The sequence below is a fragment of the Ixodes scapularis genome, unplaced genomic scaffold, assembly GCF_016920785.2.
Source record: "Ixodes scapularis isolate PalLabHiFi unplaced genomic scaffold, ASM1692078v2 PGA_scaffold12__126_contigs__length_90152505, whole genome shotgun sequence".
In the NCBI taxonomy this organism is placed as follows: Eukaryota; Metazoa; Arthropoda; class Arachnida; order Ixodida; family Ixodidae; genus Ixodes; species Ixodes scapularis.
The window spans coordinates 33,511,875-33,539,728 of NW_024609838.1; the positions used below are offsets into that span (position 1 = coordinate 33,511,875).

The following is a 27,854-nucleotide window of genomic DNA, read 5'->3' on the forward strand; positions in this document are numbered from 1 at the left end:
AAAAAAAAAAAAGTTGAGAGTGTGCCCACAACAACAGCTGCGCAATTGCACTTTGAACACCTTATCTTTGTTTACCTTTTTCTTTAGCAATCATTGCTTTGCCCTTTTTTTTTTTTTTTGCCTTTTTTTTTTTTTTGTTGCTTAAATTTAGTGAGCTTTCTTTTTTGTTGCTTGCTTAACTTTTTTTCCATGGATCAAGAGATTTTTTTATAAGTCTTGCTTTTCCGGGTTTTTTTTTTCTTTATTTTTTTTTTTTTATTATTATTTTCTTGTTTTGTCGCTTATGCTGTGTGGAGGACCCGGCCAGACGAGCCGTGTAAGTGCAGCAGCGTTTGCAGCTACGCTCTACTGTTTTTAGCAGCTCCTGGATGCTCTATTTGGTAAGCTCCCGTTTGTCGCGAGCTTCTGTATTAGCAGAAATGCCAGGAAATTTCGACTTGAGCTATTTAACATATTTTTGTATATCAAATTATATTGATATATCAAACTATTTTACGATCCCCTTTAAATTTGATATATCCGAGTTTGACTGTAGGTGGGAACGTCTCTTTATAGCCGTGCAAGAATGCACGGCTCAAATGTAATTAGAAAGTACTCAAACTTGAGACTCCGTCCAAATGTAAGGATTGAAAAAAGTGAAAGGCATTTACAACTCCCTGTAAGACCGAATTAGAGCGCAGCTCTTGACGAGGAGGAGGGAAGGGTACTCAGCGGGGGATGAAGTGACCTGGGGGGGTCACGTGACCTTGGGGGGTCACGTGACGATGCCAATGATGTCATCAGTGACGTCACTGATGACGTCATCAGGGACGATGACGATGGAGACTCCGATGACGTCATCAGCGATGATGACGATGACGATGCGGATGTCGGTGACATCATCAGTGACGTTACTGATGACGTCATCCATGATGATGATGATGCGGATGCCGGTGACGTCCTCAGTGACGTCACTGATGACGTCATCAGTGATGATGACGATGACGATGCGGATGCCAGTGAGGTCATCAGTGACGTCACTGATGACGTCATCAGTGATGATGACGATGACGTCATCGGGAAGGTCACGTGACCCTGGGGGGTGGTCACGTGACCTCGGAGGGTGTCAAGTGACTTCGGGGGGGGGGGGGGGGGGGGGGGGGGGGTCACGTGACCTCTGGGGGTCACGTGACCTTGGAGTGACCTTGGGGGGCCGCGTGACCTTGGTTACGCCGACGGCGACGCCGCTCAAGCCGGGAACGGGCACCTAAGAGCTGCGCTCTAAAAAAAAAAAAAAAAGTGGGCTTCTTGAGGAACTTTGGGGAGTCCCAACAGGAGTTCAAGGGCTTCCAGTAGCCCAGTTTTACAACCCACGTAACCTGTCGTGCAGAGCCGTCATTTAGTCGCCAACTGAATGAGAATGGCAAGGCGTCTCTTTTAAGTGCACGGCCTCCATCACATGCTTGTCGCCTTCCACCATACTTTCTCTGTGTGCGTACGTTCAATGCTCACGAAATGCCGAAGCATCATAGAAGGTGGGAAGCTCACGCTGGAGGCGGGACAAATAAACAACTTTTCTGCCGCTCTCATTTTAACAGTGACTACAACCATATTTCTCCCAAGCGTTATGCCCCTACTCCCCTAGATTTCTAGGGAGCATGAATATACTTCATAAGAAACTGGCAGGAACTAGTATCTCAGGTATCACGCCCTTCCAAAGACCTGAATTACACTTCGAGAGGTCGACCGGCATGAAACGTGCCAGGCCACGGTCGCCAAGTGTTTCTGCCGAGATATCATTGCAGCAATGCGGAATAACTGTCGCTCGTCGTTTCCCGTCCTTTGTGCACCCCTCACTGCCAGAGAGAAGTGGCGTGGGTGCCCATGCGCGTTCCTGCCTGCAGCACCACTGTCGCGTGTTTTCTCGCTTCCTTGCCTCCAAAGTTTCGCCCGAGGCTAGGCCTAAGACTTGGGCCCGGCGGCTCACAGCTCACGAGCTACTTAGACCCCGATGGGTGCAGATGGCTTAAAAGCCCACTTACCTGGTGCAAACTGCGTTTCACCCATGAAGCGAACGACTCCTTTTCTCTGCCCCACCAGGACTGTGTCGCCGATGGACAGCTCGTGATTCTTGCGGTCGTACGTGTGCTTCTGCCTCAGGGTCGCGAGACCTGCGCAGAAAACAAACAAAACATAGTACGGAGCATAAAATCCATTGCGCATTTACAGTCAGTAAGCAAGCACACAAACTTATGAATTCACAATCGCGTACAGTGCTGACCGTGTGAGGAAGCACAAACTAGAACTAGAAACATACTAATATATTCACCCAGGATAATTCATGCAGGTAATATGTCTACATTTTCAAGATGCTGACGATCGGACGATCTTGGCAAAAGATGCTGGTAACTGTGCAACTGGCAACTTCTTTGTAGGTATTTCTGTTTTTACCTTTTGATGGGGAAACATTAGAAGATTTGGTCATTTTGTACGAGTGTGAAGATGGCTAGATTCAATGGAGGCAAGCTTCCTGTAGCATGCTAGCACAACATGTGTATCACTATATGTTACGTAACCATAACTAAAAAATGTTTTCTTGTTGTTCTTTTCCAAATAATGTCAAAGACTGGGAAAGCACGTCTACAATAGTGACTAATTTTAGTACAGGACGAAAGACGTCAGAAACACATTACCAGTCTGCACTTTCGAAGAAACATGGGACACATCAACTTTTGGGTAGGAGATATTCTTTGCAGGTCGTGGAGCCTTGGTTGAGGCAACGTTTTCAGCCTGTGAGCCTCCATCATACTTTTGGATCTTGGTGAGAGGTGCAAATATTCCTGCAAGCAAAGGGGCAAACGTAAACAACTGGCAAAAACCACATTTTGTTCATTGCTCGATGCATTTTGATCTTGGTTTCAGTGACCTGCTGCCACAAGCTACCGTAAAACCCCAAATACATAGATGTCCCTCCCTGGTGAAGACAGAAATGGGAAAATATATGCGAATATTATGAGAGGGTGACCTCTCAGGATGAGGCAGCACAATTTCATACAGAAATGAGTGATAAACATGCAAGCACCTGTCACAAGCTCTCATGATACGGGAACCGCCATGGCCGACACAGCAGGCCTGCATTTCATGGTACTCTTTGTTAACTTCAAAAATATCATAACAAAAATTTTATATGTTCAAACAATTTTTTTTTTTTTTTTTCAGTATGTCTAACAACAATTTGCAACCTCTTTATGGATGGCCCACGCAGCAGTTGATACTTGCAACAGCAGCTCACATGCACATAGTATAGCCGACTCTCATTAACTCCAGGAAACCACAAACTTTGTTTGAATTAACAGAAGTTTGAATTATCAGGAATTTATCTAAATATGATGCAAGATAAAATTATGATTTGCTATATGAATCGATACACATACAGAGCAGATATTTGATTATTTCTCTACCTATGCCATGCCGCCACGCCACAGCATCTGCGCAAGTTGCCATGAAAATTTCCGCGTGGTGTACTGCCGAGAAGCAACACTCGCGGAGGCAAGCTCTGCGGGTGCTGCCTCTCTGCAGTGTACCGGTGCTCGGAAAGAAGCGCACTCAACGGGGCCACGAGAGCAAAAACTATGAAATACATGGAAACACCATTCGAATTAAGCGGCTTATGAGCCGCTTAATTAAGCGGGACAACCAAAAAGTTTGAAATTTGTTTGGATTAACCAGAAGTATGAAATATCCGAGTTTGAATTATCACAAGCCTGCTGTAATTGCTACCAATACTAAACAAGGGCAGTGGTAACTAGGTGTATCGCAAACTTTTTTCGAACCCGAGGCTCATTGTTGAATATAACAGTTAGACTGGTTCGGCGAACCTTCGAACTTTTAGCAAAGTTTGACGAAGTTTGACTCACGGACAGTATTGCCCGACTTTAACGCAAGAATTTGCGGTTTCAGGAAACAAATAATGCATAAAGCTGTTATTTTACATTTAATAAAGTCATTAATAGTGCTTATACAATATAAAAGCAAATATATGTATTGCTTTAATGCTTTAGCTAGTTTGTTAATCTAAAAAAAAAATAATCTTTCAGCTTTTCCACTTTGGTGAAGAAGGAAGACCAGCGGAGCTGCACTATGGTGGGACGACCTCAAGGACAACGCCTAGAGGACGACATCTGGGACGATCTCAAGGACGACGTCTAAGACAACCTAAAGGGGACTTCTAGGACGACCTCGAGGACGACCACAGGGACGACCTCAAGGACGACGCCTAAGACAACCTCAGGGACGACGTCTAGGATGACCTCAAGGACTTCAAGGACGACCTCAAGGACAACTTCTAGGACAACCTCGAGAACGACGTCTAGGACGACCTCAAGGATGAATTCTAGGACGACCTCAAGGACAACCGCTCGGACGACCTCAAGAACGACGTCTAAGACAACCTCAAGGACGACGACTAGGACGACCTCAAGGACAATTTCTAGGACGACCTTAAGAATGACGCCTAGAGGACGTCATCCTGTAGGCATCGTCCTCGAGGACGACTTCTAGAACAGCGCCTAGAGAAATTCAGCCTTTCCACTCTGGTGAAAACCAGAGTGGAAAAAGGCCCCTTGAAAGGTTGCCACCATCTATAAGCGACAGTGGCAACCAGACAACCGGCAAGCCAGTTGTGTGGTTGCCGCCGTCGCTTATAGATGGCGGTAGCTGTTCAGAGTTTTGTGTCGAGATTTATTTGTCCACGGACACGAAACTGGGGAAACTAGCCCTTAACAGCTCCGCTGTAAAAATATTGAACTTTTCTTTTGCCAGGATACGTCAGCTCGTTTCTCATTTTCACACATGCGAACAAAAGTCGAACATCAATCAAACTTTTGTTGAACTTCGCATTAGAAGTTCGCAAAAGTCTAATTCAGTCCAACTTGAACGTTGGCAGGTTCGCTACACCTGTAGTGGCAATGCAGAATGTACTCTCTGTTGTTTTGCAGTGATCTTGCATGGATGAACTTAAAAGTGAGCCTTTTGGTAGACATCTACCTGGTTAGGAAATATTAAAATAGAACAGAAAAAACTCTAATTATCAAAAATTTTAAAACCCAACGTTTCAAGGCCAGCTTGGCCCCTTGAACATGGGTGACTATTTATGTCCTTCTGGTCATCTTCCAAAGTGGCCGGCGTCGTCTTTATCAAACTGTCCGGTGTCTTCGAAATCGCCCAGCGCGACTGTTGCAGATTAACTTGATACTCATTTCGTGCCATGACAGCTAAAACATAGTTGTGCATAACACCTCTACTAAAAATCCTTGCCAAAGGTTACACTCCAGGAGGAGTGTAATGAGAAGTGCACATCTCTTGCGGCCGCCACACCCCAGTTTCGACCTCGCAATTTCGCAACTTCCAGTCTCGCGTCGCACCCTTGTCGCCCACAGTGGCGACAAGGGTGCGACGAATAGATTGTCAGATGGCGACTGTTGTTTTTTTTTAATCGAGCAATGACTCGCCCCACCTAGCCAAATGGTACTTTTAGCTCCAGATTAAATAATGTTTAAGCCAATTTAATCCGATTCAACCCCTCTTTGTTTCTTGATTTTAGCCACCATGCCTTTAATCTTATTTTGGTGAGCTCTATACCTCTTAAAAATGTTTTTGTTTCACTGTTCTCATTGGATTCTATAGCACCGAGGAAGTTGGCCTCTTTGCGTGACCTTCTTGGGTGGCCAAGCCCTTTAGATTCCATAATGACATGATAACTTTAATTCCCTTTTCGTGTATGATGCACATTGTATCGTGCATTATTAGGCAGTGACCCGTGCCACCTGGTGGCCAGATTACAAACCTACGAAAAGAAGGTCGGAAACAGGTTCTGACGGAGCTTGGGTGAGCACCAATACCATCCCGGAAGACCTTGTTCCACCCTCGATAACCCTCGACATTAACTCACCATGGTTCATTGGACAGTGGAAATAGGAGACTCCGCCAAGGGACCCGTCATTCTTTCCGAGGGGACCCTGCAGCTCCACCCCCGCCCAGATGCCACTTGCAAAGTGGATGGTCCCGCAGTACCTCAGAGTTCCAACCTGCAGGAAGAGAGGCGGACAAAGTTTCCCAATGGTACGCCAAACCACGACTAAGAAGACATAGTCGAGGCATAATGAAGGATGCCATAGCCCAGGGGTTCTCAAACTCTGATATCAAGGGAACCACCATTTGCCTCGAATGGTAGCAGAGGAACCAATCCCGGTCTTGACGTTGGTGCTACAAATCGGTACAGGAGGCTACAGACCATGTAAATAATAAAGCACATATGAGAAAATGCTCGGCTTATAGTTAGGCATCAATTAGTGGCTCAGATCTGTTCGAATAGTGCTAAACTGGAAGAAGATTTTACATAGGAAGTAGGGACAGTGCTATTCGCGTCTCCAGCGACACATATGGGTCGCTACTATCAGGCAAATGTAGCGGTCTAAAACAGGTCGTGCCGCACTCCGTGCAAGCTCAACGCATGGGTTTCAGCGTGCAAGCATTGAACTCAAAATGGTTTGACTCAATCGTTTATGCACTATGCATCGCACCTGCGGCGATATGCTGGCGTAGCTGAGCTTCCAAAGGCTCGTTCTTCCTCGGGGAAGCGACGGAAGGACTGCCTACCGTCCATCTACGGTGCTGATGAGTGTCGACAAACACACAATGTCTGGTTAACGTGATTGAGCAGGTTGAGTTCGGGGCGACTTGAGCAACACGCCAATGCAACCGCAACCGGGACAAGTCACCGGGACAAGTGTTTTGCCGCGCCAACTGCCAACAACGTGTGATCACGAAAGCCACAAGAGACGAGCAGAGACCGCAGAAGGACCTCTTCCTTCCAGTTCGGCGTTTTCCCACTGGGTGCCGTCCATTTTGTTGGCGAGTCGCGAATGGTCAACAACAGAAAGAGAACGGCAAGGCATGACTTTTGGGCGTCCGGCCTCTGGCACATGGTGCAAGAGATGGCGAAGCGTCGTCGAAGGCAGGAAGCTTGCACCGGAGGCGAGACGACTTGAGCCCCTCCCTTCCATTCTCTCCTTGCCGGTGACCATAGCGACATAACGGAGGAGGTCGGTACCTTGGATCCACTGATGACCACCTTGTCGCCGATTTTGAGCCCAAGGGAGTGGAGGAGGACGCGGCCCGAGGTGGCCGGGGACGAAGGGCAGTCGGCCGAGGAGGAGTGCGACTCGGACGGGTGGGAGCTCGGCAGGGAGCAGTGGAGCAGCTCGCGCAGGGAGGATGCCACTCCCTCCTCATTGGGGAACGCCTCCCCCGGCCTCAGCTCTGGCACGCACTCTGGAAAGAGGTACGCTTCAACTCGGGCTCGTACAGCAGATTATGCAGAGTTTTCTTTTAGCTGCACCAAACTTTTCAATAAAGGGGGGAAAAGCTGAACGAATGTGGTTTTCGCCGAGTGTTTACACGGCTAGGCGGACGTTTGAAGGGAATGTAACCATCACTATTATCGGACTGATCAGGTAAAATTTGTTACTTAACTTTCTAATTATTGTAATTAGGATATATGTTTAGATTACAAACTTCGAAGTGGTTGTATGAAATTTTGCAAAATTCACGTAACCAGCCTGTGTTCCCAGATATGTATCCCCGAATTTTCTACTTTATCCGACTTCTTTCCGACTCAATCCGGCAAACCCGCGAAAGTGGGGACAATAACCAAACTTTGCTACATTAACCGGATCAAAGTGCAAAATTTGGGGACGAATATAGCAGAACATGGACTGGTACGCAAATTTTTTAAAATGGAACAGTCTTAGAAGAGGAGGAAGGAACGCCAACCAAAAATAAAAAGGAGCCCAACGTTTCGAAACCTGCTTGGTTTCTTCTTCAGGGGCGACTGTGTGCGCGAGGAGCAAGTGGTCTTCTTTTACGGCGGTGGACGTGATGTTTTCGCGATCGTAATGTGGCTGAGCCCGCTGACGTAAGCCGACGGTAAAGCGCCAAGCGACCGATTGATGTTTTGCGGTGTGGTTTGAATGTGCCATGACTCGACGAAGAGCCTTTGCCGGGAATTGGTCTCAATGTCGAGGATACGTGTGTCGTCGAAGTCAATGCGGTGGTCATTCGAGTCACTGTGTTCCGCAACCGCGCTGCGCTCATGATCGAATTTTCGCACGTCGGTTTTGTGCTGGCGAAGTCTTTCTTTAAAGTTTTTGGTTTCGCCGATGTATGTGGCAGGGCAGTCCGCACAAGGAATCTTATAAATAACGCCTTGCGCTCTTTCCTTTGGGGGACGATCTTTTGGCCGGGGCATCAGGCGTCCAAGCGTTGACACTGGTTTGTGGGACATCTGGATGCCTTCTTTTGCCAGCACACGCGCGAGCGCTTCGCTGGTTTCCTTTATGTAAGGGACGCAGATGCGCGTGGTTGAGCGGGGATGTGCGATTTCTTGTGTTTCGCCGATTGGTCTTAGGCGTCGATCAGATTTACGTTGACGACGAGCGATTCGCTGAATAAAACTGCGTGTGTAGCCGTTATTTAGCAGGTCGGAGATGATGGTTTCTTCTTCCTTTTTTCTGTAGTCCTCCGATGAGCAAATAGTCTTCGCTCGGGACAGGAGTGTCCGGACGACCGACGCTTTGTGGCTCGCAGGGTGGTTTGAGTCAAATCGGAGATAGCGGCCAGTGTGTGTCGGTTTCCTGTACACCGTGAATTCCAATTGATCTTTTTGTCTTTTGACCAGCACGTCAAGAAACGGCAGGGCGTCGTTCTTTTCAGTTTCAACGGTGAACTGGATGGCCGGCTCGATGGAGTTGAGGTGTGCCAAAAAGTTGTTCACTTCTGATTTCTTCATAATGCAGAAGCAATCGTCGACATACCGTAAAAACACTTTAGGGCGTGCAGTGAAAGACTCCAGCGCGCGATGTTCAATGGCTTCCATTGTCAGGTTGGCCGTGGTGACGGAGATGGATGCGCCCATTGCGGTTCCGCTGGTCTGCTTGAAGAATTCTCCTTTAAAGCTGAAGTAGGTGCTCCCCAGGCAGAACTCTAGCAGGCGGCACAGTTCGTCCACCGTAAGGCTGGTCCGTTCGCTCAGCTTCTTGTCTCCCTCGAGGGCAGCTCTGGTTGTGGCGACTGCCAGGGGAACCGGCACGCTGGTGAAGAGCGAGACGACGTCGAACGACACCAGGCTTTCGTCATCGTTTACCTTTAGTTGCGCAACCTGTTCCACAAAGTGCCCGGTGTTCCGCACATAGGTCGCTGTGTTTCCAACGAGAGGAGAGAGAGTGCTGTGGAGGTAGTTCGACAATCCCCGAAGTGGTGAGGTTGTGAAATCCACGATCGGCCGGAGAGGGACGTTAGGCTTATGAACCTTAGGAAGACCGTAGAAACCGGGCGCAAACCCATTCCTGCACAGAAGCCGCAGATGAAGGCTCCGCGCGTCAGGGTACTTCTTAAAAATTTCAGAAAGGATATTGTTCAGTTTTGTCTGAACTTGTGATGTCGGGTCTTTCCTGAGCTTTTCATAGGCAGAGCTGTCAAGAAGGTTCTGAATCTTGTTCTCGTAGGCATCCCGGTCAAGGACCACAGTCGAGTTTCCTTTGTCCGCGGGTAGAATCACGATGTTTGTGTCTCCTCGAAGCTCCCGGAGAGCTGCTATCTCTTCCCGTGGCAGGTTAGGCTGTTGACGACGTGGAAGTTTCGATAGGATGCCGATCACCTTCTGCCGGACTCGGTCTCGGGCACTTGGATCTAGGTGCAAGATGCCGTCCTCAATATTTGCAACCATTTTTGGCAAAGGGGGTTTTGTCGTGGTCATGTTGAAACCGTGACCCTTCGCCAACACACTGACCTCGCACGGGGATAGTTGCCTGGAGGAGAGGTTCGTAACAAACCTAGTGGAATCAGTGCTGTGCATTGCTTCGCCTTTCTTCTTCAGTCTCAAAAGCTTCTCCCTCTGAGATACTCGTTGCTTGTCTGCGGAAGTGGAGGCGACACTGTCGGCGAAAGACTGAAGTGCTGGAAATAGGCTTGTGATGCGGTGTTCTAGTTGCCGACGAATAAAAAAGAGGTCTAGTCTTTTTCGCTTTAGCGTGGCTTGACAATCGTGGATGCGAGCTTTAACCAAACGGTGTTCTGCCTGTGCGATGATTTGGTTTCCTTCTCGCGTGTGGACAAGGCGTTTGAGGCAAAGGCTTCGGGGTACGACGTGTAGGTCCCGGCAAGTGCTTGTGAAATCTAAGTGAGTCTCAAACATGGCGATGGAGCGAGAAACGTTCACGTACCGTTTCGCCAGAATTGCTGCCTCTTCTCCGAAGTCCCGGCGTAAAGACTTGAAAGTAAACATTTGGCAGAAATCTGCCTGGTTGGGTAAGAACAATTAGAAGAGGAGGAAGGAACGCCAACCAAAAATAAAAAGGAGCCCAACGTTTCGAAACCTGCTTGGTTTCTTCTTCAGGGGTGACTGTGTGCGCGAGGAGCAAGTGGTCTTCTTTTACGGCGGTGGACGTGATGTTTTCGCGATCGTAATGTGGCTGAGCCCGCTGACGTAAGCCGACGGTAAAGCGCCAAGCGACCGATTGATGTTTTGCGGTGTGGTTTGAATGTGCCATGACTCGACGAAGAGCCTTTGCCGGGAATTGGTCTCAATGTCGAGGATACGTGTGTCGTCGAAGTCAATGCGGTGGTCATTCGAGTCACTGTGTTCCGCAACCGCGCTGCGCTCATGATCGAATTTTCGCACGTCGGTTTTGTGCTGGCGAAGTCTTTCTTTAAAGTTTTTGGTTTCGCCGATGTATGTGGCAGGGCAGTCCGCACAAAGAATCTGGTAAATAACGCCTTGCGCTCTTTCCTTTGGGGGACGATCTTTTGGCCGGGGCATCAGGTGTCCAAGCGTTGACACTGGTTTGTGGGACATCTGGATGCCTTCTTTTGCCAGCACACGCGCGAGCGCTTCGCTGGTTTCCTTTATGTAAGGGACGCAGATGCGCGTGGTTGAGCGGGGATGTGCGATTTCTTGTGTTTCGCCGATTGGTCTTAGGCGTCGATCAGATTTACGTTGACGACGAGCGATTCGCTGAATAAAACTGCGTGTGTAGCCGTTATTTAGCAGGTCGGAGATGATGGTTTCTTCTTCCTTTTTTCTGTAGTCCTCCGACGAGCAAATAGTCTTCGCTCGGGACAGGAGTGTCCGGACGACCGACGCTTTGTGGCTCGCAGGGTGGTTTGAGTCAAATCGGAGATAGCGGCCAGTGTGTGTCGGTTTCCTGTACACCGTGAATTCCAATTGATCTTTTTGTCTTTTGACCAGCACGTCAAGAAACGGCAGGGCGTCGTTCTTTTCAGTTTCAACGGTGAACTGGATGGCCGGCTCGATGGAGTTGAGGTGTGCCAAAAAGCAGATTTCTGCCAATGTTTACTTTCAAATGGAACAGTCTTGGAATATGGCACGCTCAAAGTTTGTAATATAAACATACATCCTAACTAGAGTACAGTCAAACCCAAATGTATCGAACACAAACATACTGAATTATGGCATATATCTAGGCGTTTTCGGATAAATCCGAAAAACACTCGCCGGTAAATTTTCCGTCAATTCAGATTTATCCGGAAAAACTCTGAACTTCGAGGTCACAGCGACAAAATAAACAGCAAAAAAGACGGAGTCCTACAACTAAACTTTATAAGAGTACAAAATCAGTGGTCCCAAAAAGATTCCACTTCAGTTTTCTTTGAAATCTAGAACAACTGACAAAAGGGGTTCGCCTTTTAGGACATCGAGATTCCTTCGGGACAATGGATAGTGGTGCCCGAACCTTATGTATTTTATATTTTAATTTTTTTAATTTTATGCAGTAAAATTAATTCCGAATTTCAAAAACCGGGAATCTAACAAAAGTAAACCGCGATAAACCCCGGATCCCAAATAAAAAAAAACTAAAAAAAAACCCTGCGAATTTCACAAGAAATAAACTCCGAAAACACAAAATCCTACCTATATCGAACCCTTCCCAAACTTCCTTAAAAATGCAGGCATTTTTTACTCCATATATCGTCGGACCCCAATGGATATAGCAAACTCCCCAGCATCGGAACGCGCAAGCTCCTGAGCCATGCGGAAGGCTTTCCAGCAGTGCACCAACGGGTAGTGGCGGCGCAGCAGGCGCTTGCAACGCTTGCACAAGCACAAGGCGCCTTGAGCACCACGGAGAGCATAGCGGCGCTCCTGGTTCAGAGCCAGGCGGACGCACGACGCACCAACCTCTTTGGGACGCATGCACGCATTCGGAGCAGATTTGCAGATTCGGAGATTGCCGTTGTTCATGTTTTGCTCCCCACTTTCCGACTGCAACATGCGTTTTTGCGTCCACCGTGAGTAGGCCTAAGCCATGGCTGCGAATGTGAAGAAAAGGATGACGCTGACATTTGCAATGAAGCTTGACATAACTAAGCGTGTTGAGAGGAGCGAGAAGAATTCAAGCGTGGCCGACGCCGACAATATTCCTCGAAGTACCGTATTTACTCGCAGAATGAACGCACTTTTTTTTCCGAAAAATCGATGCAAAGTTAGGGGGGGCGTTCATTATGCGAAGAAAACATTTTTGCGTCCGTATTTACTGGCATAATGAACGGACCTTTTATTCTGAAAAATCGAAGTAACTTCTTATCTCTTTGCGCGCGGCGCCCAACCCCGTAACCAAACTAAGCTGTGCAAAAAAAAAAAAAAAAGAACAACTCCTCTTTGTTTTCTTTTTCTCTTAGTTCCTTGGTTTTTTTTTTTTTTTTTTGCCGCCTTTTGCAAGCTGCTTTGTTTGCTTAGGCGTTGCTTAGACGATGGCTCTCCGCTTATCTTTCTTATCACCTTGCGCGCGGCGCGCGACGCACGACCCTCCGTAACCAAACTGCGCTGTGCAAAAAAAAAAAAAAAAAGAGAAAAAAAAAGAAAAAAAAGCTCCTCTTTTTCCTTTGTTTTTTCTCAGTTCCGTGGTTTTTTTTTTTTTTTTTTTCTTCCTCTTTCTTTTTGCCGCCTTTCGCAAGCTGTTTCGTTTGCTTAGAGGGCTTCTCCGCTCCTCTTTTTTACCTCCTTGCGTGCGGCGCGAGACCTCCCGTAACCAAACTGCGCTGTGAAAAAAAAAAAAAAGACAAAAATTTTTTTTTTTTTTGTTCTTGTTTTTTCTTAGTTTGGCGAGTCTTTTTTTTCTTTTTGCCGCCTTTCGCAAGCTGTTTCGTTCGCCTAGAGCGCTTCTCCGCTTCTCTTTCTTACCCCCTTGCGCGCGGCGGCGCGCGAACACCAAAGTGCAAACTGCGCCGTGCAAAAAAAAAAAAAAAAAAGAAATGAAAAAAAAAGCTTGTGTTTTTTTTTTTGCTTCCGTTGGATCTGTGCGAATTTTGTTAACGCCTTTTGCAATGCGTTTTGTTCGCCCGCTCTGCCCATGCATTCGCGACCTCGCTGCACCAGGATAGAAAAGTGCGTTCATTTCGCGCGCGTGGGGGGAGGGGGTCAAAATTTTTACGTCCGAGTTGGGGGTGCGTTTATTACGCGAGTGAAAAAAAAAGTCGAAATTTTGAGAGCCGACTTGGGGGGTGCGTTCATTACGCGAGTGCGTTCATTGTGCGAGTAAATACGGTACTTTGAGTACGTACTTTGCTGAAGAACAAGGATGACATCAAAGTGAAAGCAGCAGGCAAGCATTCGGATGCACAATCTGTTCAGGAGCCGGACTTTCAAGAAGTCGAGGAAGCGACAAGTGGTTTATAGATTTCAGGGCCCGGAACATCCCCATATCGGGACCGATGCTGCAAGAGAAAGCAAGCCGAAGCACTGAGGAAGGAACCTCCTGACGAGTCCGAACAAGACCGTTGCGAACTTGACGAAATGTGGGACAGGCTCTTTCGTTTTGTGGATGCTGTGCCCGAGACAATGAGCATAGACAACTTTGTTGGTGACGATGACAACGGGACTACGGCAGAGCTGTCGGATATTGAAATCGGCTCATAAGTTGCCTGCGAGCGGCCAGTTGTGGGCAATGAGCCTGGTCCTATGGACATAGAAGACGCTGCACCCCGCCCCACCTCGTGCAAATCCGTGGCTGCCACTGTTGTGCTGCGCCGCTATTGCAGTGCAGTACAAGGAAGTAGACCTGCACTTGTGAATTGTCTCGACACCAGGGAGCAGGCCGTGACAAAGCATGCTATTCACTCTAAAAAGTAGACAACATTGGTGCAGTACTTATAAGTGCAATAAATCAACCTAGTGGTCTCAAATAAGTGTCTCACCAGCCAGTTTGGCTAGGCCACCGCTGCCACGATGCATGCAGGGAACTTCAGTCTTTTTGCACGTGCAACGACCTCGCTGGGGCTTTGCACGTGCAGATCATGAGACGGCATGAGCCGTGTCGTGCATTGACGTCTGTCCCCTGTGAACTAAGTTACTGCGGCGCCACGCATGCGCCGAACGCTTGGTGAGGTCGGTCTATTAAGAAAGCATGCGGCGGTGAAAGTTACAGGTAAGCTCGTTACTGTGCCAATCATGTGGCGCTTAATTGTGTTTTTCACCATATTATAAATCGAATTTTGGCTTAAACGGTCTTGCGATCTCTGCAGTGTCCGATATAAGCGGTTATGACCGTAATAAGGAGGTTAATAGCCTAATAACAGAAATGGTTACATTCCCATCTAATGTCTGCCGAGCCATAGAAACGCACAGTGAAAACCACATTCATATACACTTCTTCCCCTTTAACTTAAAAAATTTGGTGCAACTAAAAAAAGACACCCTGTATAGTTACTGAAACTGTAACTAATTATGAATAACAAAAAAAAAACTTTCAGCCTTTCCACTCTGGTTAAGAAGGAAGACCAGAGAAGCTGTACTATGGTGGGAATGAAGTAATGGCCAGCCGCAAGTGGGCAAGCCAGAGTGGAAAGGCTCGAAGAGGTGCCGCCATCTATGAGCAACGGTGGTAACCAGACAACCGGCAAGCCAGTTGTCGCAATTGTTCATAGATGGCGATAGCTGTCCAGAGTTTCGTGTCATCATTTGTTTGCTGAGGGACACGATACTGGGGAAAGTAGACCTAAACAGCTCCGTTGTAAAGCTTTCAGTTGTTCCAATCTAGTGAAGAAGGAAGACCAGCGAAGCTGTACTATGGTGGGAATGAAGTAATGGCTGGCCACATGTCGGCAAGCCAGAATGAAAAGGCTGAAAAGGTTGCGCCATCTGTGAGCGATGGCTTCAACCAGACAACTGGCAAGCCGGTTGTCTGGTTCTCGCCGTCGCTCATGGATGGCGGTAGCTGTCCAAACTTTTGTGTCATCATTTGTTTGCTGACGGACACAATACTGGGGAAGCTAGCCCTTAACAGATCCGCTAGAAACTGCTTTTATTAATTACTTTACAACTCTAGCCTAACTGCCGGGGTGTGTTACCGGCGTCTCGCTGGATTGGCACGTGAGCCCCAAGAATATGTTTTTTGTTGCCCAACCAAAATCCTCCTGACCCAACCCCCCACACCCTTCTGCCAGACCCCGGGTACCAAACACTGGCGTACGTCTCCGCAGCGTCACGACACTAGGATTGCGGAAACTCTACAAACTATTCTAGCACTACGTTTTAGTGAGTGCTCTTATTATGGTTCCTCTCGTTCTCACCTAGGGGAACCCTCCCAAGGGCGTCGGTGCAAGTGAGGCCGGCGCCAAACTCCACCAGAGTGCGCGCGGCACCGAGGCAAAGGGTGGATGCCGCAATGTGGAGCGGGGCTCCTCCGTCAAACTCGTGGCACGGGCTGTCAATGTCTGCAACGGGATAAGCGTAAAGCCTTCACCCCTCACACACCGGCAGGCAAGACGCCCAGCCAACACCACCTCAGCAAGCCCAAGTCTCTCTTAATTAATGAATGAGAACGAAACAATCCTATCGGGGCCTTTCCACTCATCTAAATGCAGCCCAAATGCGAGCGTATTCTACAGTGGAATCTCGTTAATTTTAACCCCAGGTGGACCAAAACGTTAGAATAATGCAAGGTTTGAATTACCGGGAGTTTCCTACCCAGAAACAGGTAAGACGGGACCTGCATGTTAGTTTGAATTAAGAGAGTTTAAATTAACGAGATTCCACTGTATATAATCACAAATGTTGAAATGGGAAAAACATGTCGTCTGAAACTTTTTCGCATAGATCAACGAGTCCAGTTCATTTTTTGTAAAATTCGAGGCAAGATTCGCAAGATCACGACACAAGGCCCGAATCCGAAAAACTGCACGGAAAGCTCGAGGCAAGTCGACGGGAACGCTCTCGTCCCCGTTAGGAACACGAAGCTAAGGACAAACCCTGCACCCTGGGCATGGGCAAACACGACATGCCGGTTCACACATTTACATTTAGTACCCTAAAGTGCATTGCACATCTTTGTTACAACATATAGCGAGAAAAAGAGAGCATGCTGACACGATTTACCCTCCTGATCTGTGTATAACTAGACTGAAAGTTTTGCAGTATCAAGATTAAATCTGCCATCTAAAAACAATTATTGCCTATAGCACTGTAAGAACTGGTTTAACCCCACGGCGAAGAAATCATGTGCAGAAAAATACAACAATATATATGCAGGTCGAAAGTGTTCAAGGGATACCTGGCAGATGGCAACAGTGTGCTCTTCTGTTGTGAACAGTTACGAGAGAATGCAATGCACTGGACCACCCTTAAAGGGGTACTCCGGCGTTTTCTTCATAGTCCCCATTTTCCCAAAAAATTTGCTAAACACACCAAGAAGCATCGCCAAAATAGTAACCCAAATGTTCAAACAAAATAATTTTTTTTCCTCAAGGTTATTGAATTTACAATTTTGATTTTCACCAAGTGTTCTTTTTTTTTTTTTTTCAAGTGAAAGTCTTTATTGGTAACAATAAAAAAAAGCGATGTTGGGGGAAAACGGGAGGTCACTCTTTGGACTGCAGACTTTCCCAAGTGGTTACAAGCAGTTTCATGGTGTCAAATGAATGCTTTGAAAGCTCGCTTGAGCATCCTGCGCAGCAGTACGAAACAAATGCTCGGCATAGGTAATTTTCAGACTGCCCGCTCGACCTGCAAGCCTGCCTTAACTTGACATCATGGCACAGAAATGCGCAGGTATATTCAAATGCTCATTTTGGCATCACTTTCATGTGCCGATTTCATGATAACTATTTCAAATTTTTCTATAGTAAATGGCAGACAGGAAAGGGTAAAAGCTGGTGATTCCGAAAATATTGTTAGTTTTGATAGCTCGAAAAATCGCAAGAATACTTCTTTGCACGCAAATGTATGAAAATCAGCCTGTACTTGTATGCCAACACTCGGGCTGTTGGAAGACATCTTAAAGTTTAAAGTACCCAATTAGCAAATCAAATGTGCAAATCACCTAAGACTAATGTACCAAATTACTAAAACATAAAATTGCCCAGGTGTCAATGTCGATTACAGCATCCCGTTTTGTGAGGCTCAAGAAAGACTGCAGGCAATCCTTAGTTGTGCAGTGGTGTTGCGTTCTCATCTACTATTTAGGGCTTGGTCTACCCAAACTTTCAAAACCAGACAGTTTAATTTTTTTTTGTAATTGCAAGATGGTTCAATTTGTTTTGGATTAGCTCGCTTATTTTAGCGCTTGTTATTCTTACTTTCGTATGTACGTAAAAAAAAAAGCAAAATGATATATCTTTTATGTTACTTTGTGCTTCGATGTTTGGGTCAGCCTGGAACATTGTTTGCATTGGGTGTGCACCTGTTTTGAGGTGTTACTATTGAAGGAGATTTATTGTTTTTGGATTGTTTGATCTTTTGGTTTTGAGATGTCACCACTGAAAGAGATTTATGGTTTTGGATTGTTTCATTTTTGGTATAGATTATCTTTGTTACATCTTTATTTTGCACTGTTGCACTGAAGGGGGGTAGAGGCAATGGCAGGCCTCATAGAACTTTTTTCTCCGATCCTCTGCAAATAATCGCAAAATATTTATTATATTACAGTCCCTAAAACCAGGGGTGGCCAAGCTGCGGCTTGCAAGCCAGATATGTCTCTTCGCGGGTTAAAGTGCGGCTCGCGGCTCCCTCCCCAACCACGCCCTCCTCCCCTCCCCCGCCTCCCTCCCGGTCACACCAGCACTTCCCCAAAAAGAGAAATGAAATGCGTTTTAAATAGAAAGACAGGTTGCGGTTTGGTAGTCTTGTGCTGCTGCTACCACATACAGTTGGACTGCATTTGACTGGGAAAGATTGAAAGTAGTCAGAGTTTTGTTTATTGCTCTAGACCAGGGGTGGCCAAGCTGACCCAGCCTAAGAGCCGCAAACAAAACTCAAACTACTTTCAATCTAAGTCAAAAGCAGCCCAACTGTATGTAAGCCAGAAGTAGCATAAGGCTACCTAACCACAACCTGTCTTTTGATTTAAAACGCGTTCCATTTCTTTTTTTTTGGAGAAGTGCTCGTGTGATCGGGAGGGAGGCGAGGGAGGGAGGGGGGGAGGGGGGTAGGTGTAGAAGAGGGAGCCGCGAGCCGCACTTTAGCACGCGAAGAGCCGCATGCGGCTCGCGAGCCGCAGATTCGCCACCCCTGCTCTAGACAAGCATTTGCCCCCCCCACGGCTCTTGGAAGTTTCGTGGTTTTGTTGGAGGCTCTTATGGCGCATTCACACTAGAAGCGGATCCGCATTCACAAAGCGGTTCGGGATGCGGTTCGCGAGCGACCCTGTTCCGACACACCGAGAGGCAGTTGGCAGCTGGCGGTTTCTTGGCGATTACGAGTGATGTTTCTGAGAATGGCGTTCGGCAACCCTGTTTTAAAATCCCAAATCCACTTTAATCCACGATCCAAAGCCAAAATTTTGCTACTTTGGCACTCTGAAGATTTTCTTCGGAATGTTCGCACGCATCACGAGTTGAGGCAACGAAAAAAGAGACGTCAACCCGCTGAACTCGCCTGTGATTCCCTCAACTTCGTCCACAAGCAAAGGTCAGCTTGGCGCGCCTTTCTGACTCCGAACGGGATGCCCCCGACCTTTTCTTCGAAGTGGACCCTTCCCGCATGAATAACTGACCTTGCTTTCAGGATAGAGGGCCAGTTCCCCCCCCCCCCCCCCCTCGTTCACTCTTATCATTTTCAACGTTGTGAGCGGTGGGGTGGACCGTGGTGCATGGGAATGTGTTTGGTGCTAGCCGGTCGTGGCTTCGTTGGTGGCGGACTCTCCTCTCGTCACTCGCTTGTCGATCGAGTCTACTGTTTGTTTGACATTAAGCTCAAATAAACGCCGTATGGATTACCTCTGCATCGTCTGGTACGTACACTTTATTTCTAGAGTACACTCCCTTTATTTCTTTTGTTAGTAGTAAACGTTACAGGACAAGCTAGCGCAGGTGCTCTGCCCGCTCCGCAGTAGTACGTTGGCTACGCAATCAAGCTCACGATGTCTCTATCGGCCTTCATGGTGGTCATGCACGGTGTGGAAAGCTTTCAGTAGTTCACGTGACTATCTTAGCGAATACAAAAGCTGACATTTCGGTCGATCAGGGGCGGGCTCCAACGTTCTACGGGCAGAGACTAACAAGGCAGCGAGCTTCGGGCTGTGGCACTCGAAATAATAAACAAACTCTTACCCAAACCAAATCACCGGCACGAAGCTCGTTAAGATTACGAATCAATTCTTTTCACGGCGGATTCAAGTGACGGACGTGAACATTAGTTTCTTCGTTGATTTTCTGCTGTAACGCTAAGACTACAGCGCCTTGGACGCCTCACCAGTGACAGGTGCCATCTTGTTTCGAAAGTCACTGATGTCACGTCAGCGTCGCGTTGCGAATGGTTGCAGCTTTGCGGCTCGTGAAAGCGGTTGGGAGAAATTGGTCCCGAAGCGGTCGGCAAAAACGCGCTCCAACTGCTCGATCCTAGCCGCTTTGCGGTTGAGAACGCACGGATCCGCTTCGCGTTTGCGGATCCGCTTCCAGTGTGAACGCCATTAGGCCGGGTCAGCCCAGCCACCCATGCCATAGACTATACATTTTTAAAATACTCAAATTTTTGCAGTGCGGACTGACTGCACAAGAATTTTATTTTTCTAGGTCATTCATTATGATTAGATGTGACAGATCATGTGAAAGATGGAATATGTCAATAATGATTTAAGTACGACAAAAGAAGCATTGTGAGCTAACAAAACAAGCATTTGTCCACGTTTATCACGCATGAAAATTTTTACTCGCAGACTGGGCACCAGGTGCAGGCTATATGCACCGGGTGCGGACTATACACCGGGTGCAAGACTATCCAAGAAAAAAAGTTTTTTTGAACTGAACTTTGCTCTTACGAACTATACACAGGGTATAAACTATAGCCCAAACAATACGGCATTGTCTGCCACACATGGCGTCGGGGAGTCCCACACTCTGTTTCACTTTAAGTCCGACCGCAGCCAACACTACAGTCCGAAGGAGGTGACCAAGTGGTGTCAAAAGTGCGTCGTCGCAGAGCTCGTCGTCTTTGTGGGTTTGCCGTTACCGGCCAGACCAGTCCAGCACAGGAAGAAAACACAGGATCGTTGCGCAACCGGTTTTGTTGGCGACAACAAACGCGCAAAAACAAGGAGCACCATGACTATGCGCTTTTGGCGCCGCTCGGTCAGCTCCGTCGGGTCGTACCGTCGGCTACGGTCGGACTTAGTGCGAAACGGAGCGTAGAGGCGAGCAGACCCGAGGACACCGCTTGGGAACCCCCTCGACGTACCGGACTTGCGGCTTGCCCCGAGCAGCAGTTCGATGACCGAGGGCACATCGAAGTAGGCGGCATAGTGGATGGCGGCCATGTCCGTCCAGCGACAGCGCAGGCTGGGGTCTGCCCCCTGGTCCAGCAGGAGCCCCACTGTCTGAGTTGCACAGGCCAGGTCCCCGACGCCTGCTGCGCCTGCCTTGCACGCATAGTGAAGCAGCGTCATGTCCGTCAGGCCGTCCCGGTCGTTCACGTTGGCGCCCCTCCTCAGGATCTGCACAAGATTGAAAAGGAGAGATGCTGTTTTAATTTTACATATTATAAGGAAGATACATAGCTATAAGCTACAACTACCATGAGATACCGGGCAAGCACCCACTCAAACTTTGGAGATAATCGCAAAAAAATGGGGGATGGGTGCTTCTCCAGTCATCAATTTTATATATAAATGTACTGTGCGTATTTTCTCAGATCTTAAAAATTTGGGAATGGGCACTTAGTGTGGAATGGGCGGACACGCGGTATTCTATGGTAAACATAGCTATAAGCTTGCCCGCTAAATTTAGCGGAAAAATATCCCCGACAAATTTAGCAAAGAAATTTCCCCGCTAAATTTAATGACAAAAAATCCCCGCTAAATTTATCGGAAAAACTTCCCTGCCAAACTTAGTGGGGAATTTTTTCCACTAGATTTGGTGGAAAACTTTTCTCACCAAAGTTAACAGAAAAATCTTCCCACTCAGTTCAACAAAAAAAATTTCCTGCCATATTTAGCGGGCAAACTTTTCTGACAAATCTAGCAGAAAAAATTCCCCGCTAAATTTGGCAGGAAATTTTTTTCGCTAAATTTAGTGGGAAAATTTCCTTGCTAAATTTAGCAAACATTTCCTGCTAAATGGGAGGGGAGCAGAGGAGAAGGGGAGGAGGTGCATACCCTCCCCTCCATACCCTCCCCCCCCTTCTTCTCAAGAGCTGCGCTCTAATTTGGCATTGCAGAGAAATGTAAATGTCTCACTTTTTTGCCTTTGTTTTCTTCTAGTAAATTATATAGTTGTGAATCAGCACCTGTCCTGTATGTTTCTTGTCCTTGTCTTATAGCACTGTTCATTTCCCTAGTCATGTACAACTACCAACTAGCTGAATGCTCTACCTCATTACTATTTTATTTGTGTGGCATTTACAGGACTAGCACCTAACACTTTTGTACCAGTGCCTGGGAGGAGCCTTCAACTAGTGTGTTCAGCATCCCATCCCACCCAAACGTCAGGAGTGGTCCCGAAGAGTGCATAGCATACAGTGCAGTTTTGGGACGCTGAAAACTTTCAGTGGCTTCAGTATTAGCAAGTTGTGCAGCCATAGCCCAACAGTCCATTTAATTTATGACTTTTCTGCCTATGAAATTGCACATGCTGAACCTCACAAAACATACATCCACCACAGGATCGCACTTTTGCGGAAAATTGCAATGATCCAGGAACTGATATATTGGCTCCTCCAAATTGACGGCATAAAAAAATTAATCATGATGTGCTGCAGCTACCAATATGCCGACATGAGATACGTTGCACATTTTAACTTTCGCAAGTGCGAACTCTCGAGCAATCTTGTTAAATAAGACTCTGAACATCTCAATAGCCAAGTGGTATGCGAGTAGGGTCAAAGAGGCAACTTAAAATGAAGGCATGCAGAGCTAGGCATCATAAATGATTTCAGTGCATCTGGGAAGATCCAGTGAAGGACCAAGAACTAATTTGGATCACCTAGGGGTCTACTAGTCCAGCCATTGACACAAAAAAGTGCTCGTGACAGAGGAGAAGAAAAAGATGAGAAAACCGAACTCTTAAGGGCTTGCGTTCCAGACCAACAAAGAGCACCTTGGACAGTTCATGAGAGGAAACAAGCTAAGTGCGACAATCTAGAAATCCTTCACACACAACCTCAACCTCAGTTGCATGCAAAGTTTTTGTCAGATTGCGAGCATCTCGGCTGGGGGTTTCGAACCCAACAACCAAGGATCCAAACGCCGGCACCGATCATATCGGAGACGAAGTATACACAAGACAGTTTATATGCCAGAAATTTACCCACCTCACCAACCAACATCTTGATGTCCTTCTGGGTTCGAGGAACCCACTGTCGCAGGATGGCAAAGATCTCAGGCACGCTGGTGTCCTCGCTCTGGAGGATGTCCAGACAGCCCTGGCAGTCCGTGTCGAAGAACGGCATGTCGAGGACACGGCACTGTGGGCACGCCGGGGCGTCCGTTGCCTGGTAGACGATGGCGTGCTGCCGAGGGGGCGGGTTGCCCTTCCTGCTCGGCACATCGTCCTCCTCGCTCACTCCCATCTTGTCCTCAGCTGATTCTCATGTCCTTCAAATCAAAGGAACAAACAAGGTGGAGTTATGGAACTGAGCTCTGCAAGCGGCAAGGGGACGGCTTTCGACGGAACTTTTCCGAAACGTGTTACGCATGTGCACGCACTTCCGTCTAAGGCACAGGTCCTCAAATTAGGTTCTAGAAACCTAAAGGGTTCCCTAGAGCACCCTCATTGGGATCGCCAAGTTCCCAAAATTTCCTCGATCATTCCTGCAACCAAGTGAACTGTTTTTCACGTGTAAAAACTATAAGTACATCTGAGCTATCTAATGATCCACGTATACGAGCCAAGTGCTCGCTAGTATGCATACTGTTTACAGGGCCTGCAGGCTTTTGCACGGCTGCGTTAAAATCGACGCCAAGGCCAGGAGAGTCAGTCTGCTGAGTATCGAGGGCAACAGGGGCTCCTCGATATGGACACATTTGAGAACTCCAGAGCTAGGGACAAGCAGTCAGATTAACTTCAGCGGAAAGAGGGATTTTCTGGCTGCACGATCAGCTTCATGTTGACAAAACGTAGGGTGGGTGCACCTATAACGGCGGCTGCACACCTCTCCTGCCTCTACCACGTCTCATCTGTTGCTATTCTGCTTGAAATTAGACAAAAATAGGTAACTAAGATGTCTGCCGTCCCGCACCCAGTGGAATAAACGGGCAAACACTCGTCTCTCTAGGTACTTCCTTGTCCCAATGGAGCTGGTTTTTCCATAAAAAAAAGGTCTTTGGTTCCTTCCGATCGAGCTTAATTTGTAGACTCGCCATTTTGTACGTCTTTCTGCGCAAGCATCAAGCTTTGCCTATGTCCTAGTAGCACTTCGGCTTTGAGCATAAGCTAGAAGTGCATAGGCCATGGGCTAGTGCCGGATGATGAGCAGCTGCTCAATTATCTTGACATTGAGAATCTGTTGTCAAGCAAGGCAGTTCACAAAATCTCCTTCCAAAAATTTACTCTGACAATTAGTTTCGGAGGTTCTTATGGTGGTACGCTTTGCGGCATCCTATTACCATCAATTATGTTATGATGTGGACAGTCATATTCCTCCAACCTTTTCACCCTCCCTATGCCCAGTTGGAGAATGTGGAGCTTATTTGCTTCATAAACAACTCTATCAGTCTCAAGATGTCATTGTTAGAATAGTTGGTTCTTGTGACTACTCAATTACGGTTGACAGAAAGGAGTGTGGCTATCTCTAAATGCTGCTATAAGTGCCAAGGGTTGAAGGTAAAGTGGGGAAAATACCGTAAGAAAATAATTTCGAGCTTAAAGCACCATGAAATTCAATTTTGAGGAATAATATTATGCACCTTAGAGAGCTGCAAGAAGAGCAAGTGTGCAGATAAGCCGGATATGAGACATCATAACCTAAACCTCGTCTCAGGGTTTAGATTGATATATTTTGAGAGACTGACTCGTTTTTTTGGAGCTACTTGACATCTTCGAAAGAGCTGCAACTCCATCAATAATTTCAAATCACGTTCAATCGAAAGTTTTATGATTCGACCCCCAGTTCTTGAACAAAGGGTTGTCCTAAAAGAATATGACGAACCACAGAAAGCGTCCAAATTTAAGTTTATGTGAAGCTTTCTGATACACCAGTTCAGAGTGCATGCTCATGCCAAGTTATTTTCGCTAATGTTTCATCCTCAACCTTGCACTTCTATATGTCAGTTAAGTTACATAGAAGCTAGTGTTCTGGCACCAAAGGATTTTGAATATAGGCAACGAGTAAACTGCACCCTACGCAATGGAAGTGTCGTTGTTGAACACAGTAACATCGTCAGTTTGGTAGAAACTTTCACTGTTTGTCACTGCATTTACTTTTGTATTGTGCACTTGTTACAACATACGCTGGACGGAAAACCGATCACAAGAGGGACAGCCCAAATTAAGAAAGAAAAAACAGACTTACGCGCTTGAGAACGAAACTAGTACACTTGCTTTCCTCACTTGCGTTCAGCGTGTATGACGTTCGCCGAACGTTCCTCGTACACTGCGAACACCTGCGCTAGACCAATTTTCGGCATTCCTTTCGAAGAAGGCGAGATAATCGCGCAGCTGAAAGAGGTTTGGGGGAAAGGGCTTACAAAAGACTGGGGCCGGAACGGATATATTTTACCGGTTCGCGAACACACAGATCTCAATCGATCACAACCGTGACATCGACGCATACCGCTCGGAGAATAACAAGAACTTGCGGAGAACAGTGGGACCCCAAGAACGCCAATGCGTAAAAATCCTCCGACAGAGACGGGAAATAGAGCTCGAGCAGAGATCACCGCAAGCAATCGATTCGCTGCACCTATTTTCCAGCTTCCTCCAGAGCATACGTCTGCACTGTTATGTCCCTCATCCCGTGCGTGTATTTGAATAAGTGAACGCCGGGTTGTGCAAGAGATCACATCCGAAATAAACAGAAACATAGCGCAAGGGGCTAGCCATACGACCCGTGTCTTGCCCGTACTCACAACTTGTGGCATCGGCGAGCGAGATCGGCGACACGTTTTAGAAACGACTCGCGCACTTTACGAGGCTGGCGTAAGGTCATTGGCATTACGGAAAGTACTGTTCCGCTTTTCCCAAGCTCTCATGACCTCCGCCATACAAGACGAAACAAAAACAAGGAAACGCAATAAACGCGCGCACCGACAGCCGCTGCAGCTTTGAGTGGATGGTGGGCTTGACGGCTGTTCCTTGTGAATTGGGTGGTAGCCTGCGCCCTCTAACCAAATAGTCCAACGTGGCGACGTCGTAGCGCTATTTTCAAAATTCCGGTTTACAAGAGAAGCGCAATGTCGCGGCTCAGTTTGCTTTTAGCACCACATAAATAAACCACACCTCGCGAAAAGCTGAAACTCCGGCCGAATGTAACGCCGGTGAATGGGATCCGATAATCAGGTGTCTTCGAGCGTAAAAGTTAAAACAGGATTAAACTGGACTTCCAGACTGAATTTTCACGCGGCATTTTCTCATTTGAAAGTCAAGAAAATCGCGCGTAAACTTGACTATTTTCAACCAACCACGACATTTCACATTCAGGTGGACACTCCCCGCAGTGCAAATAACCCTACTTAACTTTCAAATAAATCACAAAAATTACCTTTGCATATGCTACCACACAATAATCTGCAATTTCATAGTTAATTTGTTTTGCATATTAAAGGAAACACTTGCCTCAGTCAAGAGTCAGAAACAGAAAAACTGAGGTTTTCCAATGGTGAATAAATGCTCTTATGAGCCTTATGGCATTTAAAGGGATACTTTAACGAAATTTGAAATATACGCGTCGTGTTCGAAAATAGGTTGAATATGATCCACAATATCCGTAAATGACAATCGGACGTTTGTATTTTGAGCCTGGTGGCTGTATTTTTTGATAAACGGCCCACTCTGGGCCGTTTATCCAACGCAATCATGACGTAGTTCGTCTCGGGACGAGCAAAGCTACGGCGAGGTTGACGTCAAGAGGATGGCCTAGTCGGTGCAGCCACCGAAGCGGCTGCTTTTGTACAAATTTTGAGTGACGGGTTAATTTTCTATAATCTTGTAGAGGGACAATAGCGGCTTCTGGGTCACACAAAAGGGATTCTCAGGAAGAGGGGAGCTCCCCCTTCCTCTTTTCTCTCCTCGTGGCCGAAAGCGAGACAGTTATCATCACTACCTCTCAAAGTTCCTAGACGGGCATTACAAACGAGGCGTTCGCGACATCCACCTGGTCCTCTTTGCTAATCGTTTAATTCGTTTTAAAATTCCGTGTCGTCACTTTTTTAACAAGATATTGGTGTGTTCAATGTGATAATGCTTCTTTGAACACATATAGACGAAAAAATAAGAACCAAAATTTCGTTGTAGTATCCCTTTAATTGTACAAAAGAAGAAATGAGCCATCAGAACGATTTTTCTTTTCTTTTTTGTTAAGTAAGACGTTCTACGGGAGAGAAGAAAACCTATTGAGCCATTGATACACTTTATTACTATTATTATTATTATTACAACTTTTCTTTCCATGTCTTTAGAAAACAAATCCACCATCTACCTTCACATTCACGTTAGATTGCGGGGTTCCGCGATTCATTTAAAGTAAATTAAATCCCCCTGCCTCCCCCCCCCCCGGTGATTGGCTACGTCAACATGGACATGTGACTATTAATCATAAGAAGAAATCAGAAGCGTTCTAGTATATATTATGATAGTCTCACAGTATAGCTTAATGGCAGGTTAAAAACTGATCCTCAAATTCTAAAAGTTTAATATACTATTTTAATATACTAAAGGAGAGAAGAAACAGGACATGTGCTACATTTTGGCATCCAAATACGGACGCTTCAGTCACTATTTCAATATCAAAGACATGTTCAGAATGATTGTTCGCTCGTTCGCTCAAATTATTATTTAAACTGCATTTTATTTGCTGTACACTTCTCTCACCTGATATATCTTTGTGCCGTGGCCGAACACTGACGTGCCCGACGACTCGCAGAAGCGGTGAAATCCAGGACACATCAAAAAGTGAAATGGTCCGTTGGAACGATCTCGTTTCAAGTGAGGCCGTACGCCAACTTTTCTTTTGTGCAGCTGGAGTGCCATTCGTGACTCTACGGTTTTGTCTCCATATCCTGTCACGCACGGCCTTGATGCAGACTGGAGCGCCCAGATTGAAGAGAGAGAGAGCAACTCAAAACACGGAGAGAGCTTGAAATTTTATGGCAGACACTTGCGCGGATTGATTGCTCGTGCTCATGCGGGTGGAGAGGCAGAGCAAAGCTTGGAGACGC

The 27,854-nt window shown here is 46.9% G+C and overlaps 1 protein-coding gene across 2 annotated transcripts in view; it reads right to left on the bottom strand.

Moving 5' to 3' along the window:
- LOC115327550 (CAP-Gly domain-containing linker protein 4) overlaps positions 1-25,713 on the bottom strand; it is a 46,266-nt gene extending 20,553 nt beyond the window's left edge. Inside the window, exons 1-8 of one of the 2 annotated variants that reach the window (XM_040502321.1) lie at positions 25,548-25,713; positions 22,793-23,075; positions 20,723-20,978; positions 15,625-15,768; positions 7,091-7,311; positions 5,930-6,065; positions 2,673-2,819; positions 2,022-2,150 (exon numbers count right to left, since the gene is read on the bottom strand). In XM_040502321.1, the coding sequence (XP_040358255.1) occupies positions 2,022-2,150; positions 2,673-2,819; positions 5,930-6,065; positions 7,091-7,311; positions 15,625-15,768; positions 20,723-20,978; positions 22,793-23,050 (1,291 nt within the window). In that variant the 5' untranslated portion in view covers positions 23,051-23,075; positions 25,548-25,713. The remainder of the gene's footprint in view (positions 1-2,021; positions 2,151-2,672; positions 2,820-5,929; positions 6,066-7,090; positions 7,312-15,624; positions 15,769-20,722; positions 20,979-22,792; positions 23,076-25,547) is intronic. The other variant, XM_040214146.2, reaches the window with a different exon arrangement.
- Positions 25,714-27,854: the final 2,141 nt, after the last annotated feature.